Consider the following 19,523-nt stretch of genomic DNA (forward strand, 5'->3'; position numbering starts at 1 on the left):
CATACTGTGAATATTTTATATCCTCAGTTGGAAATTAAATATAAACTTAAATAAGGAAGAATTGTTTCTGTGCTCCATCTACACTCCTACTGTCGTATGAGAGTCTGATAGATTCAGTGGTTGAATGTAACTTTGCACATTTACAGACTACAATTCAGGAATTAACCAGGAGAGGTTGTTCTCCTCATCTAACAGAAACCAGTTTTTATTCACTTGTAAATTTTCTCAGTCTTAGTTTTCTTTGAGGTGTTAAATAGTAAATGTTCTGTATTTGTATAGCGCTTTAGTTAGTCCCTAAGGACCTCAAAGCATTTCACACTACATTCAGTCATTCACACACAGGTGTGATGGCAGCTACATTGTAGCCACAGCCACCCTGGGGCGCACTGACAGAGGCGAGGTTGCCGGACACTGGCGCCACCGGGCCCTCTGACCACCAGTAGGCAACGGGTGAAGTGTCTTGCCCAAGGACACAACGACCGAGATTGTCGGAGCCGGGGCTCGAACCGGCAACCTTCTGATTTCAAGACAAACTGCCAACTCTTGAGCCACGATCGCGTTGCAGGTTAACATTGACTCAGGTGTTCAGGTGTTTCAGTGATGTCACGCTGATGTCAGCAGTGAGACTCCCGCCCACTCTGCTGAGACGACTTTGTTACAGGTGAGCTTTCACCTTGAAGAGGTGTCGCATGAAACGTGTGGAATAACAAAAGACGACTGTTTTTAGCTAAAAGACCTGAAGAGTCAGCATGAATTCTGCTCCCAGCACAGTGATGTCACAGACACACAGCTCAGGTAAGATCTGCAGGATGACCTGATCAATAATAAGAACTAAAATCAGTCCATGCACAGATTGCAGGATCTCTGCGGTTCTATTTGTAACGTTTGATCTCAAAGACAAAAATTCAGAAAAATTATTTTTTTTTAATTTTATGTCAAAAAGCTCGTCTGTTTTAAATTTGTTCAGATTTTAATAAAGTAACGCTTTTAATCCAGCCGGGCAGTGCATTGTTGTTCAAGAGCGGAGAGTCTAAAGTCCAGGAACGATGAACTTAATTGCAGCCATAATGTTAGGAGCAATAAAAAAGTCAATAATAAAAGTATAATATTTAACTGTAAGAATATTAACTGTGTAAATGTAGATCTGTGTGTATTAGTGCAGCTTCTATTCATGTTAATAACCAGGAGCCGTCAAAATAACATTTGGTTTTCAGAAAGTTCCAGACAGTCATGTCCCATCTGGTGTGTTTTTTTTAAAATCACAGTTATGGATGCTTTCCTTCTTTTCATCAGTTTGTGGACATCAGAGTAATAAATACGATACGTGGAATACAGCTGAGTAACAGTAATGTAATACTCACTGTGACCTGTGTGACCTCCTGTTAGTCTGTAGGAAAAAAGCAAAAAACCCAACTTGTATGAGGTCGTGCGCTTTTCCATCATAACCTGATGTATTTTTCTTTTTATGTATTCAAGTATTTTTATTTTTGTGACCGTAGCTGTTATTTTCTCTTCTGCATCAAAGTCTGAAACTTTTGTATTAATCTTTAAAAAGGTTCATAAGTCTTAGTCTCAGATTATCTAGGAACATAAAACTGATAGCAGAGAATATTCAGAAAGGGCCTTTTTTAAATCATTAACTCACGTTCATATTAATAAAGCCGACCTTTGACCTGCAGTTAGATATAAAGTAAATGTATCACGCCCTGTGAGTCGATGAGTAACAGCATGCAAAAAGAAGAAAATGATAACGTTTGGAAAAAGTGAACATTGACCACAGAGTAGATAACATCCACTGTGTACAGATAAACACAGACTTCTTGTTACCTTGTTTAATTTGAACAGAGGCAAACTCATCAAGTAAAGCCTCTAAGCTTGGTGGGAGCAAATATTAGAGAGTAACCTGACCTCTCAGAGTTCTCATATATGCAAATCTGGAGGTTTTATTTATGACCTCAGCAGTGATGGTCAGGGCTACTCGACATTGCTGTTGGATGTGCATGCAGATGCAGTTAAGCATGTATTTGACGACACAGCGACCAGGTGTTTTATCAGGACAGGTGAACACAAATGTCTGAGACACGACAGTGAGCCTCCCCGAGATGTCATCCAATATGCGTCCAGAGATCTTATTCTGAGTATTCACGGCAGCCGTAGCCTCTCCAAGATCTTATCTGTGCTGCACTCAATGAGCCCATTTTGAGAAACTCACGCCTCTCCCATCGTTCCAATCCCAGCGGGCAGCCTTGTGAGGGTTTGAACAGCCGGTTCCGCTTTCTTAAATCTCCGATAAGTCAGGGCCAAGCCAGCTCCGATCAGCCAGAACCCTGTTACCATGGTTCCGAATAGGTAGATATCTTCAGCACTCAGGCTCACCCAAGCCCAAACTTGTCGTTGAGAAGGGGTGTCAATTGCATTTAGGGACCAGTTGATCAAATCCATAATTCTCTTTTAGGTTTTAGAGAACAGACTGTGAGAGAGTGTTCAGGGAAAATTAATACAAAAACCACGAGACTAGACAAGGACATAAGAGGCTAAGCAGGGAAGATAAGGGAGAGGAGGAGGAGAGGAGAAAAGTGCGACCGCCTTCGTCAAGAGCAAGAGCAGAATCGGCTCCTTGAGCACAAGAAATGACAACATCACAGAGCGCAAGTATGGCGAAGCTCGCGGCTCTCCAATGGGAGATTGAGAGACCAGTGTTGGACTGTAGAACTGCTTTGAAATTCATATGAGCTGTTCGCACTAAAGTAAAAAGCACCATCACTTCATGCGGAGACCCCTTTGGCGCCAGCGGCGGTCTCAAGGCTGGAGCTGAACAACAACACCCTGATAACGACTGTGTTGAGTCTGTTCTTCCCATTCCATGCAAGGCCACCTGGGTTGGCTGGAAGACTGTTTACTTAGCCTGGCAGGGCGAAGGACACTGTCTCAGCTGAACTATGGACACACACACACATACATATACACTGATATGCACACACTCATCCCCCCTCCCTTTCCAAACGCCTTCGATGCTTGTTCCCTCCTGGGGAACACGGCGGGTCTGAGCCCACGCTGGAATGGTAGCACTGGGCAGGATGGCTGCTGTGTTTGCCTAGGATTCCTCCTCACCCCCCACCCGACCCTGTTGCTGGTCACGTGCTCCATAATGTTGTGCTGTGGACATTTATGTGCTTTTTTGTGCAGAGGAGTTTTTTTGTTTCCTGTTCTCATGCTGTCCTCCCAGGAGCCCAGCATGAGTAGAGGTCTCTTTTTTTCCTCTTGTACTTTCCCATTGTAGTGTATATTTAAGTGCTTTTTTCTGTAACGCTGCCGATCTCCGACCTGTATCCCCATGTGATGTCTGTGTTGTGTGTGTAAGGTTGGGGGGGTCCCTATTTCACTGCAGGGCAACCTGCACGTGGTGAATAAAGCCTTGATTGATTGATTGATTGACTGTACACACTGCACAACAACTTAGAGCTCAGAAGCTTAGTGTCAAAAGGGGCCAATATGTGACTGTGGAGACAGCAGAGCAATTTCCACAAACTTTATTTACAAGTTTAAGCAAAGGAATAAACTTGATGAGGGATTCGGGGCTTGATGTTTGAACATAACTCGTAGTGTGGAGATCTAAAGCTGTAACTGTGGACAGAGGAGTGGGTGATTATTGTGGGTATGAAACTTCTCCAGGCTTGAATGAATTTGAAAGAGGAATATGACTCATGTTGCAGGCAGAGTTGGCGACACTTTGAGGAGCAGCTGAAGATCCGGGTGAGCTGAAGAGAGCGATGCTGGGCTGACCTGAGTTAAAAGGGATCCAGTGCAAAGCGGTGGCAAGAGGGCAGGCAGGTGCCATACTGAAATCCTTCCCAGGAGTCAGAGTGTGAAACAGGTGCTGTGATCAGAGAGCTGTAGCACAAGAAAAACAAGGTGGGTACATAGACTAGAAGTAATACACACAAACATCCTGAGACTCAGACTGAAAACCCCACAAAGGAGGGGGGATGGGGTTGGGGTGGGTTTCTGCTCTATGGCAGGGATGTCAAACTCCAGTCCTCGAGGGCCGGTGTCCTGAAACTTTTAAATGTCTCTGCTGCAACACACCTGAAGAACATTAGTAGGTCATTAGCAAGACTCTATAGAACTTACATGTGTTGGGTATATGATGACATGTGCAAATCCTTTAAATGAGTTTTTCGAGACACTGACAAATGAAGTATTTATTGCTGAAAAACAGTCATATCTTTGCCCTGCAGATAGTCTGTAATATTAGATAAGTAATGATAGCAACATGGCCAAATGACACTGAGAATAACCCACTAAGTAAATGCTGAAATAAGGGTGGATGATCTTCACTAGACACTCAAACGGAAAAGTTTTGGATTTCAGTTTGAACCCCACCAACTTTATTCTTGACTCAAATAAGGAGAGTTCATTTGGAAGAACTGAATATGATTCATTGAGAGTACTTTCATTCACCTTAAAGTGAACAACAGTCTGAAAGGGACTTTCTGCCATGTTTTACAGGCAGTCGTGCTTCTGAAGACTAGTTTTTGTTCGCTTTGTTGTGAATATTTACATAAAACCATCCAAGTGTCTGTATCCAGCACCGTCTGTGCAAAACTCCTTCGATGTCAGAGGTTCAAACATGAAAAACAAACAGTTTTCTCTGTCATTGTTGTTTTTTTCTTTTTAACTCCACAGTCAGTGAGTTCTGCAGCTGAATGACAGCATGGCAGCAGCATCTGGTGAGTCTTACTTTGTCACACTTACATGCAGTATATGTGAGTTACCTCCCTCTACAAGCACTCTCTGACAGTAATTTAATTGTTTCTTGGTTTCTCCTGTTTGGAGAAATGTGAAAAAAATGAAGAAAAAGTGATTATTAGAGGATAAACGATGTGACTACAGGTGAATATTTTACAGCAGGTCTCATCTGAGTGTCTTTGCTGAACCAGGCTGCTGTGTTGCAAGTAACATGCTTTAACAATGTGTTTAACCAATAACATTTGACAGAATGTGTTTTCTGAAAATTAACAGTCATGTTTAATAATCTTTCCCAGAACTAATGTGATCTGTTCATGCAGCTGTTGACTTTAAAAGTGCTTTGTTCCATCTGATGTAGTCATTGCAGGATAACACGTCTCAGTGCACAATGCATGTTTTTCTTTATCTTTGCAGGACCACAAGACACTTTTCCCAGACGTCGCAGGAGGAGCTTGGATTTCGTGCCACCCAGCAGTGAGTTTTTAAAGAAAATATTATGTTTAATGCAAACTTTAACTGGGCAATTTAAGGTGGAAGACATTAGACAGGAGCAGGTGAAGACAAAATATAGCAGGAAGTGTGAAGCCTGTTTGGAATAATGAAAACCTCTTAGTGCACAGATTCTGCTTTCTCTCTTTACATTTAAAGCTCATATAATGTATAGAAAAGTGAAGAAAACTATTTTATGTAAACTTTTGGGGGTCATTTCTGGGAGAGGTTACAGCAAATGTCTCCTTAACTTCATGTTAACAGATCAAACATTCAGGATACCAGTGTTCATGTAGCTCTATGCCACAGACATGAAGTTGGTGCAATTTATTGAAACTGTGATGTATCCTGTGGTAATGATGCTCAAAAGAGATTATAGAAATAAAATTGTGCCAAGCAAGAAAAAAAAGGTCTTCAGATTCTGTGGATGTAAAACTGAGCTTTTAACAGAGGTTAATTTTATTTTTCAGCTCTCAAACTTTATGTAGTATTCTCACATGTGAATATATATTTATGGCTCAGTAATGATCCATAAATACTAGAAAAAAATAACACATATTTAAACAAAATGACAATTTTTGCACATTTTTCAATAATTACAACTCAGTGGTTACAAGTGGAAAATGATTAAAATTAGATTAATTAAAACCTATGATATAATGTTGTTGCTGCTTGTATTAACTTTGAAAGATTCTTTGTTCAGTGTTTGTGTTTGCTGTCGTTTCAGTGTCTGAGCTCAGAGCTGTCCTGCTGGGGAACAGCTGGTCTGAGAGGAGCTCAGTGGGGAACGTTATACTGGGAGAGAAGTTCAACCCTGAGGAAGATCTGGACCGATGTGTGAGAGTCAGTGGACACATTCAAGGGAAAGAAATATTTCTCATCAACACTCCAGATCTGCTTCATCCAAACATCTCAGAGGACAAAATAAAGGAACATGTGAACAACTGTGTGAGGCTCTCTGATCCTGGACCTCATGTGTTCCTGCTGGTTCTACAGCCTGAAGACTTCACTGAGCATCAAAAAACGAGACTCTGCAGAGTCCTGAACTTCTTCAGTGATCATTCCTTTGATCATTCACTGGTTCTGATATCACCACCCAGAGTGAGGCGTCCAGGTTTACGGCATCGTGTCATGTATCATACACCTATACAGGAAATGATCAGACTGTGTAATAACAGGTCACTGCAGCTTGAAAACCTCAACATTCGGGAGTTACTAGAAAACATGGAACGCATTGTAGAAACGAACAATGGAACACATGTGATCTGTCAGCACACCAGCGCTGAACAAAGAAAAGAAGCTCCTGTTACTCTGAATGATCCTCAGCCTGTTGGTAAGTAAAAAACCCCCAAACTCTATCTGTAGATATTTTAACATAAAGACACTTTCTAAAGTGCTCAGAAGGAACGATCCACCAAGAACATGAAGCAGCATTTACTGAAGATGGAAAAAGTGAAGAAAGACCAAAAGGCTTTTAGGATCAGTCAGACTGTCTGAGAGTAATTTCCTGTTTGTATCTTTGCTCCTTTACAGGACGTGGACTCTGCATTTTGCTGTTTGGAGGAAACTCAGCAAAGAAGACAGCACTCTGTAACTTTATTGTGAAGAAAAATTATGATTTTTCAGGATTTTCTCCAGACAGACAAGTTTTCGATGGAGAGTGGAGAGGAAAACCTTTAACAGTAGTGAAAACTCCCGACTTCTTAAGTCCATCTCTGAAAGCAGCGAGAGAAGAGATGAAGAGCTGTGTGAGTCTCTGTCCTCCTGGACCAAATGTTCTGCTGCTGATGGTGAAACCTTCTGATTTCACTGTGCAGAGCAGAAAAACTCTCAGTTTGACTCTGAGTGTGTTTAATGGAGATGCTTTTAAACACTCAATGGTCATCATCACGGATGAGGAGGAGATGCGTTTTTCTGTTAATTCTCTACTTAGAGATTGTGAAGGTAGACACTACAACATGTTTGAAAATGATCATCGACAGTTGATGGAGAAGATTGAGAACATCGTGCATGAGAACAAAGGAAAATTCCTCACAGTCACCAAAGAGACCATCAGACCAAAGGCTGAAGACATAAAACAACCACCTGAAAAGATCAGAAGAATAGAATCTGAACTCATCAAACCATCTTTAAACCTGGTTCTGTGTGGGAGGAGAGGAGCAGGGAAGACTTCAGCAGCCAAGGCCATTTTAGGTCAGACTGAGCTTCATTCAGCCTCCAACTCATCAGAGTGTGTTAAACATCAGGGAGAGGTGTGTGGACGTTGGGTTTCCCTGGTGGAGCTGCCTGCCTTGTATGGAAAACCTCAGGAGGCAGTGATGGAGGAATCACTCAGGTGTATCTCCCTCTGTGATCCTGAGGGTGTCCATGCCTTCATCCTGGTCCTACCTGTGGCTCCCCTCACTGATGAAGACAAGGGAGAGTTAGAGACCATCCAGAACACATTCAGCTCTCGAGTCAATGACTTCACCATGATTCTGTTCACTGTGGACTCAGATCCTACAGATCCAGCTGTTGGTAACTTTGTAAGACAAGACAAAGACATTCAGAAGCTCTGTCAGACTTATAGAGGACGATATGTTGTTCTCAACATTAAGAACAAACAGCAGATCCCAGATCTGTTGAATCATGTGGAAAAGATGAGACCAGACAAAAACAAACAATTCTGTTACACAACATCAACATTTGTATTCGGAAAAATGGATCAAATTTCACAACAGCAGACAAAAATAATTTCTCTACAGGAGGAGCTTAATGAGATGAGGTCAAAGGTCACAGACACTGGTAAGTAAACTGTAACTGATATTCACTGTTCTCTCAATGTGATACTCTGCTATGTATTTCATTATCAAGAAAATGGCTCCTAAGTCTAATTTAGTCCCATACATACTTCTTTTACAGGTGATGATGAGAACATGAACACAGAGCCTCTCAGGATTGTCCTGATAGGAAAGTCTGGCTGTGGAAAGAGTTCTTCAGGAAACACAATTCTAGGAAGGAAAGAGTTTAAAGCTGAATCAGCTCAACAGGCAGTAACTACATACTGTCAGAAAGCACAGGGTGAAGTGGACGGTCGTCCTGTTGCTGTGGTTGACACTCCTGGTCTCTTTGACACAACTCTGTCAAATAAAGAAGTTTATGAGGAGTTGATGAAATGTGTCAGTCTTCTGGCTCCAGGACCGCATGTCTTCTTGTTGGTGATACAGGTCGGCAGGTTCACAGCAGAGGAGAAGGAGACAGTGAAACTAATCAAGAAATTCTTTGGGAAGAATTCAGAAAACTTCACCATCATTCTTTTAACCAGAGGAGATGATCTGGAAGCTGATGATCAGACCATTGATGAGTACATTGATAAAAAATGTGATAATTCCTTCAAGAAGCTGATCTCTGACTGTGGAGGAAGATACCACGTGTTCAACAACCGTGACAAACAAAACTGCACACAAGTCAGCGAGCTGATAACAAAGATTGACACCATGGTGAAGAACAATGGAGGCAACTACTACACCAATGAGATGCTGCAAGAGGCTGAAGCAGCGATACAGAAAGAAATGCAGAGGATCCTGAAGGAGAAAGAAGAAGAGATGCAGAGAGCAAGAGAAGAACTTGAAAGGAAACATCAGGAAGAAAAGAAGAGCCTGCAAAGAAGAATGGAAGAACAGAGACATGAAATTGAAAAAGAGAGAAAACAGAGAGAGCAGCAGCTTCAAGAAATGGAGAAAAACATCAAAAGATCTGAGAGAGAACAGAAGACGAGAGAAGAAGAACTTAGAGACAAGGAAGAAAAGAAAAGAAAAATGCAGGAAGAACGTCAACAACAGGAGTGGGAAAAAGAACGAGAAGCTCTGGAGAAAAAAATCAAGTCAGAATCAAAGGAAAGGGAAATCACTGACAGAAAACTGGAGAAGGTTAAAAGAGAGATGAAAGAAAAACGAGAGATTTGGGAGAAGGAAAGAAAAGTGCAGTTGGAAAAACAGCATCAAGAAGATGAACTGAGACGTCAGAAGGAGAGAGAGAAACTGAAGAAGCTTCGAGAAAAGTACAAACAGGAAATAGAAAAATATGAAAACAAAAGAAAAGAAGAAGATCGACTCAAAAGAGAACAAGAAGAGAAGGAGCGAAAAGAATTAGAGGAAAACTTCAAGAACAAAATGGGGAACATGAAAACGATTTATGAAGAGGCCAGAAAACAAGCTGAAGAGTTCAATGAGTTCAGAGATAAATATATTAAAGAACTCAAAACTCTGACGTTAAAACATGATGAGGAGCTGAAAGCTCTGAAGCAACACCATGAAACAGAAATGCAACAGAAACAGGACGAACACACCAAAGAGTACAAGACATTAGAAGACCAAGAAAAGAAAAAAGAGGAGGAAATCAAAACCCTGAAAGAAAAACAACAAAAAGAAACGGATGATTATCTTCACCTCAACGTGGTAAAAGTCAAGAAGTGTACCATCAGCTGATGTTCTTCTTTGCTGTAACAATAAATATTATTCACTGATATTACAAACTGATCGTTCTGTAACCCCAGCAGTATCTACAGGCCTCCGTCACAGTGCATCATGTAGCTGTGTTCACATTCTTGGATTTTTTTATTTTACATGTTCTCCAGTTTGTTTGATTGTATGTTAGAAGATTCTTAGCTTTATAAAGTAACAGCAAATAATATGATTCCACAATTATCAGCAGCTGAACTGATGTAAAAAAATTAATTTCCCCTTTTTTTCTTCTGTATTATTTTGACCTTTTTTATTCACTCTCTCATTTTAAAGGTAGACTCTTTCATGACTAGGTAGTATTTTTTGTGGAGTTTGATTTCATTTTAATTCAGAGTTGCTGTTATGTAATGACAGAAGCTGTAAACATTTCCATTAACAGTCACAATATCATGTCAAATTCTCATTTTCCATTTGTTGAAGAATTTCTAACATTTTGAATTTATTTGTAATATTTTATGTGTACTTGCAGTAAATTCTTCCCTTTGTGATTAATTCATTGCTGAAACTGTTAAATGTGCTAATCATTATAATAAAATCCAATGTTCAACAATATCAAACGTTTCCCTGAATGCTACATTAAAACACATTTTGCATAAATAAAATCTAAAAGGGGAAAATAAATATTGGAATTGTTGCATTATCTCTCTCTACTACAAGTTTTTAATTTTTCCATGTTTTTCATAAAGGTTTTTGCTTTTAAAGAATAGAAATATGGAAACCTCAGGAGGCAGTGATGGAGGAATCACTCAGGTGTATCTCCCTCTGTGATCCTGAGGGTGTCCATGCCTTCATCCTGGTCCTACCTGTGGCTCCCCTCACTGATGAAGACAAGAGAGAGTTAGAGACCATCCAGAACACATTCAGCTCTCGAGTCAATGACTTCACCATGATTCTGTTCACTGTGGACTCAGATCCTACAGATACAGCTGTTGGTAACTTTGGAAAGGACAATGAAGACATCCAAGAGCTCTGTGAGAGCTGTGTCTCGGTTTCTTGTGAGCCTTCGCCACCTGAACCTTAGTAGACCTTTGTGAAGAAACTTTTATAATTTCTATTTCATTCAGCAGCTATTGGATCTGTTGTTTGTCCTTGATTGTAGGGACTTCCACAGTCGCTAGAGACCGGGGATGGAGCCCGCCTCTTTGCCTGACGCGCTGTCAACTTTACGCAACAATGCGAGAGGTGGAATTGCTTGCTTGTTTATTAAAGTGCTTTGAGAGTTTACAGAGTAACGTGATCGGCTCCTGATTCAGACTCTTAAAACATTGCAGGCTCTAATGCAACAAGGGGAAACTCTGTCAACAAAAACTACGGCTACCCAGCCCTCCTCTCTGTCGAAATCAAACCAGTGAATGACAGACTGACAACGCCCTCTTAATGTCACCGCTAGCACCCATGTGACTCCCGTTACACATCACCATAGCAACCAAACAAATGAAAACCCAGCGATCCTCAAACATCATCAATACATGTAGTTATGGCTCCTACATTGATCTTGAGAACATGAAAGCCTAAAGAGGCATAAAAATAAACATTTGATCATTTTAATGGAGGTTATTTGAAGTGGATTATTTAGTTTTCCAAGTTATACATCGTCATTTGTTGTAAAGCTAATTAACCACTACAAAACACCTCTAAACAAATACACTATTTTGTGTTTAAGTATTATGATTTTGTCATGTTTGTGATCAGATCACAAGCAAACCAGATCAAAAGTAAAGGTAGAGTCTCAAAAGAAGAATCCAGAAACAGTTCTTGGAAGTGACAAAGGTAAAAGGATATTATTTAATTTGGACTAAATCATCTGCTTTGGATATCAGTCCATTCAAAGGACATTATTGGCAATCAGCACCATCGTAATAGTGGGGTATTTTTCTCGTTCTTTGCATAGTAATTAAACTGTACATTCACTGTTGTTAATCACAAAGAATGATCCTATAATGGAAAATTATTGTTTTTTCTTCACACAAGTCAGCGAGCTGATAACAAAGATTGACACGTACAAGTACAATGGAGGCAACTGCTGCTGCACCAATGAGATGCTGCAAAAGGCTGAAACTGCGATAAAGAAGGAAATGCAGAGGATCCTGAAAGAGATGGACGATAGGATGAAGAAAGAAAGAGAAAAACTTGAAAGGAAACATGGGGAGGACATGAAAGAAATGTAAAGAAGACTTGAAGAACAGAGAGCTGAAACTGAAGAAGAGAGAAAAAGGAGAGAAAAAGAACTCAAAGAAAAGGAAGAAAAATTAAATAAGAAAAAAAAAGAAAAAAAAGAGAGAAATCATGATCAGAGAGAGGAGACAACTGGAGGACAGTCAACAACAGGAATGGGAACAAAAACTTGAAGCTCTGGAGGAAAAAATCAAATCTGAATCAAAGTCCAAAGAAATCACTGAGAGAAAGTTGAAACTGTGGTGGACCACTGGAGGGCTCCACTCACACCCAGTTCTCAGGAAGTGTTATTGCTGTGGTTTGGAGAGGAAAGTATTCAGTTGTGTGGTGATGCGCAATAAACTAGGAGTGTTAATCGAGAGCTCTCGTGTTGTCTGTGTTTACCTGAGATGAGAAAGAAACAGCATGCTTGGGAAATGGCGAGACAAGAGTGGTAGAACAAAGAGTACAAAGAAGACAGGCAGAGAAGAGAGAAGGAACAAGCAATGCTCCTACAGCTCCAAGAAGAATATGAGGAGGAGAAAGAAAGATACATAAAGAAAACAAGAGAAGAAGAAAAAATCAGAAGAGAGCAGGAACAAAGAGAAAGAGAAGATCTAGAAGAAAAGTATGAGAAACAAATCAAAGTTATGAAAGAGAAATATGAAGGAGAAGCCAGAAAACAAGCTGAAGACCTCAATGAGTTCAAAGAGAAATACAATGAAAGCAACAAAACAAAAGAAGGACTTAAGGTGGATAGTGAAAGTATCCTGTTACGACTGTTGTCGTAATTATTAATATGTAAATTTGAGTGTGCAGGTGCTCCTCCATGATTGGTGCATCCAGGGTGGAAGGATCGTACCGACTGGCTAACAACCGGGAGGCAACGCATAAGAAGACACCACCATGGACTGCCAGGTCATTCATCCTCGGCCCAACCCAACCGGCAGACCATGTGTTTCACTATGTTGGTTTAATGTAGGAGCATGTAGGGGTGGACCGCCTTTTTGTTTGATTAGTTTTCTCCTGATTTTGTTAGGTAGGGAGGAAAGTAATTGTGGTTTGGTTTAGTTCTTTTGAATAGGTAAGTTGTATTTACTCCTGAGATAGGCTACCTTTTGTTTGTTGTTTTGGCCTTGGGTTCACGCTGAAGTTATAATTCGCTCCCTTCCTTTGTTTAAATGCACTCATTGTAAATAAATCACTGTCACAAAGTATTAATTGTGTGAAGTGCTGCTTGGGGTTGGACGGGGATGGATCACCCTTTATGTTGTGGTCTGGCCGCGCTTAGACGAGCCATAACAATCCTGATACACTTTGAAGAAGGAAATCTGCCAAGGAAAGTGTCTTTGGGTTTCATTAGTTATCCAGTACGAGCCTATGTTCCAAAACCTCTGAGGTGCTTTAACTGTCAAAGGTTTGGACACCTAGCGAAAAACTGTAAGGAAAAGAGGAGATGTGCTCGGTGTGGTGGAGATCACGAATATGGGAAATGTGGAGATGGAGTTCAACCAAAGTGTTGTAGTTGTGGTGGGAGTCACAGTGTTGCGTATGCTGGATGTGAGAGAATGAAACAAGAAACTCATATTCAAAAAGTGAGGGTGGAGAAGATCTCCTATGCTGAAGCAGTGAGGGTGATGAGAGTGAGTGAACAGGTCAACGTCAACCCAGGACAGGGTGCATCTCGGGATCAAGGAGTTACCCGGATCAACACGAATAGTATGGTTATTGATAAGATGGCGTTGGTTACATTCATTGCAGGAGTGATAAACACCACAGCTGATGTGAGATCTAAGCAGGAGAAAATTCAGCTCATTGTTAAGGTGGTGATTAACCACTTGGGGTTAGTAGGACTGACATGGGAAGAAGTGAGGGACAACCTCAATTATCAGTCAAGTTCTTTTATGTAATCATGGTACTTATTCTTCAATGGAATGCAAGGAGTCTGTTGGTCAATGGCCAAGAGTTGAAGCATTTCGTCAAACTACTTGGTGTCAAACCGGATGTCATTTGTGTACAGGAATCTTGGCTTAAATCTTCTTTGGATTTTGTGTTGTATGGGTACAAAATAATAAGAAATGACAGGGACTGTGGTGGAGGGGGAGGGTGTGCAACGTTTGTCAAACGAGACATTCCATATAGACTCCTGGGTAAAGGCGATGATTTGGAGTATATTGCTATTGAGGTTTGGGACAGGAATGAACCAAATGTTATTGTGAATTTCTACAATCCTTGCGCCAGATTGGAGCTGCCGCGTCTTCGTTCAATTGAAGGCAGTGACTGTCGTAGAGTTATTTGGTGTGGGGATTTTAATGCCCATAGCAGAGTGTGGGGAGGCACACACACAGATAAAAATGGTAAGGTAATTGAGGAATGGATGGATACATGCAATTTGGTGTGCCTGAATGATGGTAGGGGGACCAGATGTAATGTTGTTAATGGAACAGAGTCAGTTTTGGATTTAACTCTAGTCTCAACTGTCCTTGCAGGAATAAGTTATTGGACCATCAGAACAGACACTACCATAGGCAGTGACCAATATCCTGTTTTCAGTGATGTTGGAGGGAAGATACAGGTATCTCTAAGAGAGGTGCATAAGAAGTGGAGTTTTCATAGGGCTGACTGGACAAAATTCCAAAAATTATGTGAGGAAACGATTGACAAGGTTGATGAGTCTGGTAGCGTTGATCAAATGAATAATCAGTTTGTTGAAGTACTTATGGTAGCCGCCAAGGCCTCAATCCCGACCAGTAAAGGCAAGGAAAGTAGGACTTTGGTGCCATGGTGGACAGAGGAATGTCAAATTGCTGTAAAGGAAAGAAACAAGGTGTTTAAATTTCTCCAAAGAACCCTTAACATGCAAGCTCTGACTGCATACAGGAAAGCAGTGGCAGTGGTCAGGAGAACAGTGAGACAAGCAAAGCGGAGCAGTTGGAGGTTGTTCTGTTCTAAAATAGGAAGAACCACTCCCCCACAGTAGGGGAGGGCTGGGGCATGGTCAGAAAAATGGGAGGTGACCGGCGGGAATGGGATTACCCAGTTCTATCTTCAGGCCAACAGAACTTTGTAACAGCTCAGGAAAAAGTGGAGGTTATGATGAAAACTTTTGCTAAGATTCATAGCTCTGATAACATATCAGTGTTGGGAAAAGACAGAATGTGCCAAACTAAAACACAGTATTCGGAGGCTCTAGTAAGAAAGGCGCACATAGACAGTAGTTTGGATGCGGTGTTTTCTCGGGAGGAAATGGTGAGAGCACTTCAAAAAACAAAGCCCACAGCCCCGGGAAAGGATCAAAAATGTTGAAGAACCTTGGTACGAAAGCGCTTAATAAACTGCTGTGTTTGGTTAACACAGTTTGGATTAAGGGTGAGCTCCCAAGTACTTGGAAGGAGGCTGTTATTGTGCCAATAAGAAAACCCGGGAAGGATCCATCTAAACCAGATAGCTAAAGACCAATTGCTCTTACATCAAATGTGTGCAAGTTAATGGAACGTATGATAATGGCAAGACTGTCCTTTGAGCTGGAAAGAAAAGGGGCTTTAGCCAATTACCAAAGTGGTTTCAGGACAGCTCGGAACACAACTGATGCTAATAGACTTGAGACTGTCGTTAGGAAAGTGCAGGCCAATAAAGAGTCTGTTTTGGCAGTGTTTTTTGACATAGAAAAGGCATATGATATGTTGTGGAGGGATGGGCTTTTAATCAAGTTGCATAAGTTGGGTATTGGTGGCAGGACATTCAATTGGATCCAAGACTTTTTATCTGGTAGGAAGATCCAAGTGCGAATTGGGTCTACAATTTCTAGTCAGTGCACGGTTGAGAATGGAACGCCACAGGGCAGTGCGATTAGTCCCCTGCTTTTTGTTGTAATGATCAATGATGTTTTTTCTGATGTTCCTGAGGGAATTGGGAGGTGTTTGTTTGCTGATGATGGTGTGTTATGGAAAAAAGGAAGAAATATTGAGCACCTAGTGGGCAAGGTTCAGGAGGCTGTAAATATGGTGGTTGAGTGGGGATTGGACTGGGGATTCAGGTTTTCGGTGGAAAAAACAAAAATGATGTTCTTTACCAAAAGAACAGTGAGTGAGACTTTGAAACTGTATGACAAGGTATTTGGGAAAGTGAGCTCTTTTAAGTGCTTAGGTGTTGTGTTTGATTCGAGACTGACATGGAGGGAGCATATTGACCGGATTGAAACCAAATGCAGAAAAGTTATTAATGTTATGAGGTGTGTAGCTGGGAGGTGTTGGGGAGCGAGCTCTTCTGCTTTGAAAAGACGTTACCAGGCATTAATTAGATCGGCCTTTGATTATGGGTGTGTGGCATATGGTTCAGCAGCTCCTTCTGTGTTGAGACGTTTGGATGTTCTGCAATCGGAAGCCCTTAGAGTGTGCTGTGGAGTTTTTAAAACGTCTCCAGTCAGTACCCTACAGGTGGAGATGGGAGAAATGCCCCTAGATCTTAGGAGGAAGCAAGTATCGGTGAATTACTGGGTTCATCTTGGTGGTCATGGTGACACACATCCCACAAAGGAGGTACTTTTGGAATGCTGGGAGTATGGAAGAAGTCAGAAGGATCATTTTGGAAAGGTGGGGAATCAGTGGGCTAAGGAGTGTCAGGTGTATGGACTTAAAATATGTCCTGCAGTGGTGTTCTCTGTGGTTCCTTCATGGTTATTGGAGACCCCTCCTGTGGACTGGTTCTTGCTGGATCTGAAGAGAAAATTGAAAAGGAAGAGTCGATCTTGTTTCAGCATTTCATTTTCACAGCTTGAATGAATACCCTGAGTGTATTCATGTGTTCACGGATGGTGCTAAAAGTCCAGATACTGGAATTACAGGGTTTGGAATAGCAGTTCCGTCAAAAAATATTGAAATAAACAGACGCACTTCGGATGGACTGGCAGTGTACACGGTTGAAATGGTCGCATTGAAATGGGTAGAGTGTTCAAAAATCAGGCAGGTGGTAGTATGTTCTGACTCGGCAGCTGTTCTTTCAAGTCTACAATCATTTTGTTCGAAGACAAGGCAGGGCATGCTGTATGCTATTCTGGAGACTATAAGCAGAATAAGGTGTTGTGGTGGCAATATTCACTTTCTTTGGGTGCCAGCTCATGTAGGAATCAGTGGAAATGAAAAGGTGGATAGGCTGGCAAAAAGAGCGTTGACTAAAAATAGGACTGAGATGGAAATTAAAAGCAGCGGATCTGAAGCAAAAGGTATTGTTTGGAGGCAGGTTGTTCAGGAGTGGCAGAAGCGGTGGGATTCAGGGAGTACGGGCAGGCAATTGTATCATCTTAAGAAGGAGGTGGCAGAGTATAGGTTGTATAGGGGTAATAGGAGAGAAGAGGTGGTCATTACCAGGCTTAGACTGGGACATTGTGCATTAAATAAAACACTACAGATGATAGGAGAACATGAGACGAGGCTTTGTGGAGTGTGCCAGGAGGAGGAGGAGACAGTAGAGCATGTAATTCTGCGGTGCAAGGGCTATGATGTGGAGAGGAAAGTTCTGCAGAATAGATTGAAGGAGCGGGGAATTGGGGAATTTAATCTGAAGAGTGTGTTGGAGGGTAGTAGGGCACAGGTGAGGGAACTGGTGGGGTTTCTGAAGGATATAGGTGTTTATGAAAGAGTGTAGTTTTTTTTTTTTTTTTTTGGATACAAATTGTAAACTCACTGTCTGACCCATACTCCGGAACAGTAGGAGGCGGTAATGCTCCTTTACGTTGGTTGCCAACCACCGTTAAACACAAAGAACACACAAAGAAGAAGAAGAAGAAGTAGTAGTAGTATGGTTTATGCACTAAGTTATGCCATAGGTGAATGTTGTAGTTTAGCATAGTAATTGGTAGTGATGGGTAGATGAGTTCTCGTGAAGCGTTTCAGCACACTCCCCAAACTGTGTCGACACAGTGTTGCTGTTTTGCTCCATACTGACACCTGCTGGACCTTAAATATCATTGCAGGCAACTTACTTGAGATTCACAACAGACACCAATTCAATGACCTGGTCATACTTGTATACACTGTAAGGTATTGTATTTGTTATTCGCGTCGCGCGTGAGGATATCACCAGGTAAACTCGCCACATTTTTAAACATTTTGTTGTTCAACAGCATCAAGACTGACGGAGTGTGTTTGAGATAACCTCACACGTGTCACAGGTGACACATTTGGCGTTTTTTTGCTGGTTTGTCGGTAGCAGCTCCTGAAACGCAAGACTGCCACACAACTGTTCGACCAACGCCAGTTGATCTAAACGCCAGTAGATCTGGAACACCGTTTGCCTGGTCAGTCTTGCCAGAATGGAAAACTTACGGCAGCTATGCACCCGACTCAGTTCCCAAAGCACGCTGTCCAAAGTGTTATACACTCTCCTGGCAACAGGGAACTTACATGATATTGTGGCTTTAAATTACACCAATAAACCAGCAAAATAAAACATGCATAATAATCTGATCTAATCATGATTGAGAATCATCCTAATCTTTTCTTGGACACTCCATCCTGTACCACCGTGTTGGAGCATGATATCGATGTGGGGGACCTCCAATCAAGCAGCATGCCTACCGGGTGAATCCCACTAAACGTGCTCTTTTCCAGACAGAAGTCTCTTATCTGTTGGAAAATTGTCTTGCTGTCCCTAGCTCTAGTGCGTGGAGTTCCCCGTGTCTCCTAGTGCCTAAAGTGGATAAGACCCCACGGTTTTGTACAGATTTTCGGAAGGTGAACAGCGTGACCAAACCTGACTCCTATCCTCTTCCCAGAATGGAGGATTGTGTCGATAGGGTCGGTTCTGCGACGTTCGTTACTAAGCTGGACTTGTTAAAGGGCTATTGGCAAGTTCCTCTAACACCACGTGCGGCCGAAATCTCTGCCTTTGTTACTCCTGACTATTTTCTCCAGTACACTGTCATGCCTTTCGGGTTGCGCAACGCTCCTGCCACATTCCAACGGCTCATGAATATCGTGCTGGGCGGCGTCTGCAAGTGTGAAGTGTATTTAAATGATATTGTCGTCTATTCAGACACCTGGTCAGAGCATATGGAGACACTCACGGATGTGTTCCATCGCTTGGAAAGGGCATCCCTCACCCTCAACCTCGCCAAGTGTGATTTTGGTAAAGCCATGGTGACGTACTTAGGAAAGCAGGTGGGTCAGGGGCAAGTGCGCCCTATCTTGGCCAAAATCCAGGCCATACTGGACTTTCCTGCACCTCAGACTAGGCGTGAGCTTCGCCGTTTCCTCGGCATGGTGGGCTACTACCGGGGTTTCTGTCAAAACTTCGCGGAAGTGGTCGCACCCCTCACTAGCCTCACTAGTGTGTTGAAACCTTTTGTGTGGACCTCTGCGTGTCAGAGTGCGTTCCTGGCTGTTAAGACTCTCCTGTCAGTGCGCCAGTGCTGGCTGCCCCTGATTTTGCACGCCCTTTTAAATTAGAGGTTGATGCCAGTGCAAACGGGGCAGGTGCCGTATTGCTACAGGAAGACCATCATGGTGTGGATCACCCAATTGGCTATTTCTCAAATAAATTTAATGTCCATCAGCGGGGGTACAGCACGATTGAGAAAGAGGCCCTCTCTCTGCTGTTCGCGTTGCAACATTTCGAGGTGTATGTCGGTTG

General features: G+C 42.0%; 1 protein-coding gene across 1 annotated transcript; it reads left to right on the top strand.

The window, feature by feature from the left end:
- The first annotated feature begins 658 nt into the window (after positions 1 to 658).
- LOC146563191 (uncharacterized) lies at positions 659 to 10,361 on the top strand. Its single transcript, XM_085295626.1, has 7 exons — positions 659 to 795; positions 3,714 to 3,912; positions 4,687 to 4,730; positions 5,164 to 5,223; positions 5,966 to 6,571; positions 6,772 to 8,022; positions 8,140 to 10,361. Exons 3-7 carry the CDS (start codon positions 4,715 to 4,717, stop codon positions 9,702 to 9,704), a joined length of 3,498 nt encoding a protein of 1,165 aa, XP_085151752.1. The 5' UTR covers positions 659 to 795; positions 3,714 to 3,912; positions 4,687 to 4,714; the 3' UTR covers positions 9,705 to 10,361.
- The last annotated feature ends 9,162 nt before the right edge of the window (positions 10,362 to 19,523 follow it).

Source organism: Mchenga conophoros, linkage group LG12, assembly GCF_057382185.1.
Source record: "Mchenga conophoros isolate Kocher_MC1m ecotype Shallow Benthic linkage group LG12, M_conophoros_male_GT1.1, whole genome shotgun sequence".
Classification (NCBI taxonomy): Eukaryota; Metazoa; Chordata; class Actinopteri; order Cichliformes; family Cichlidae; genus Mchenga; species Mchenga conophoros.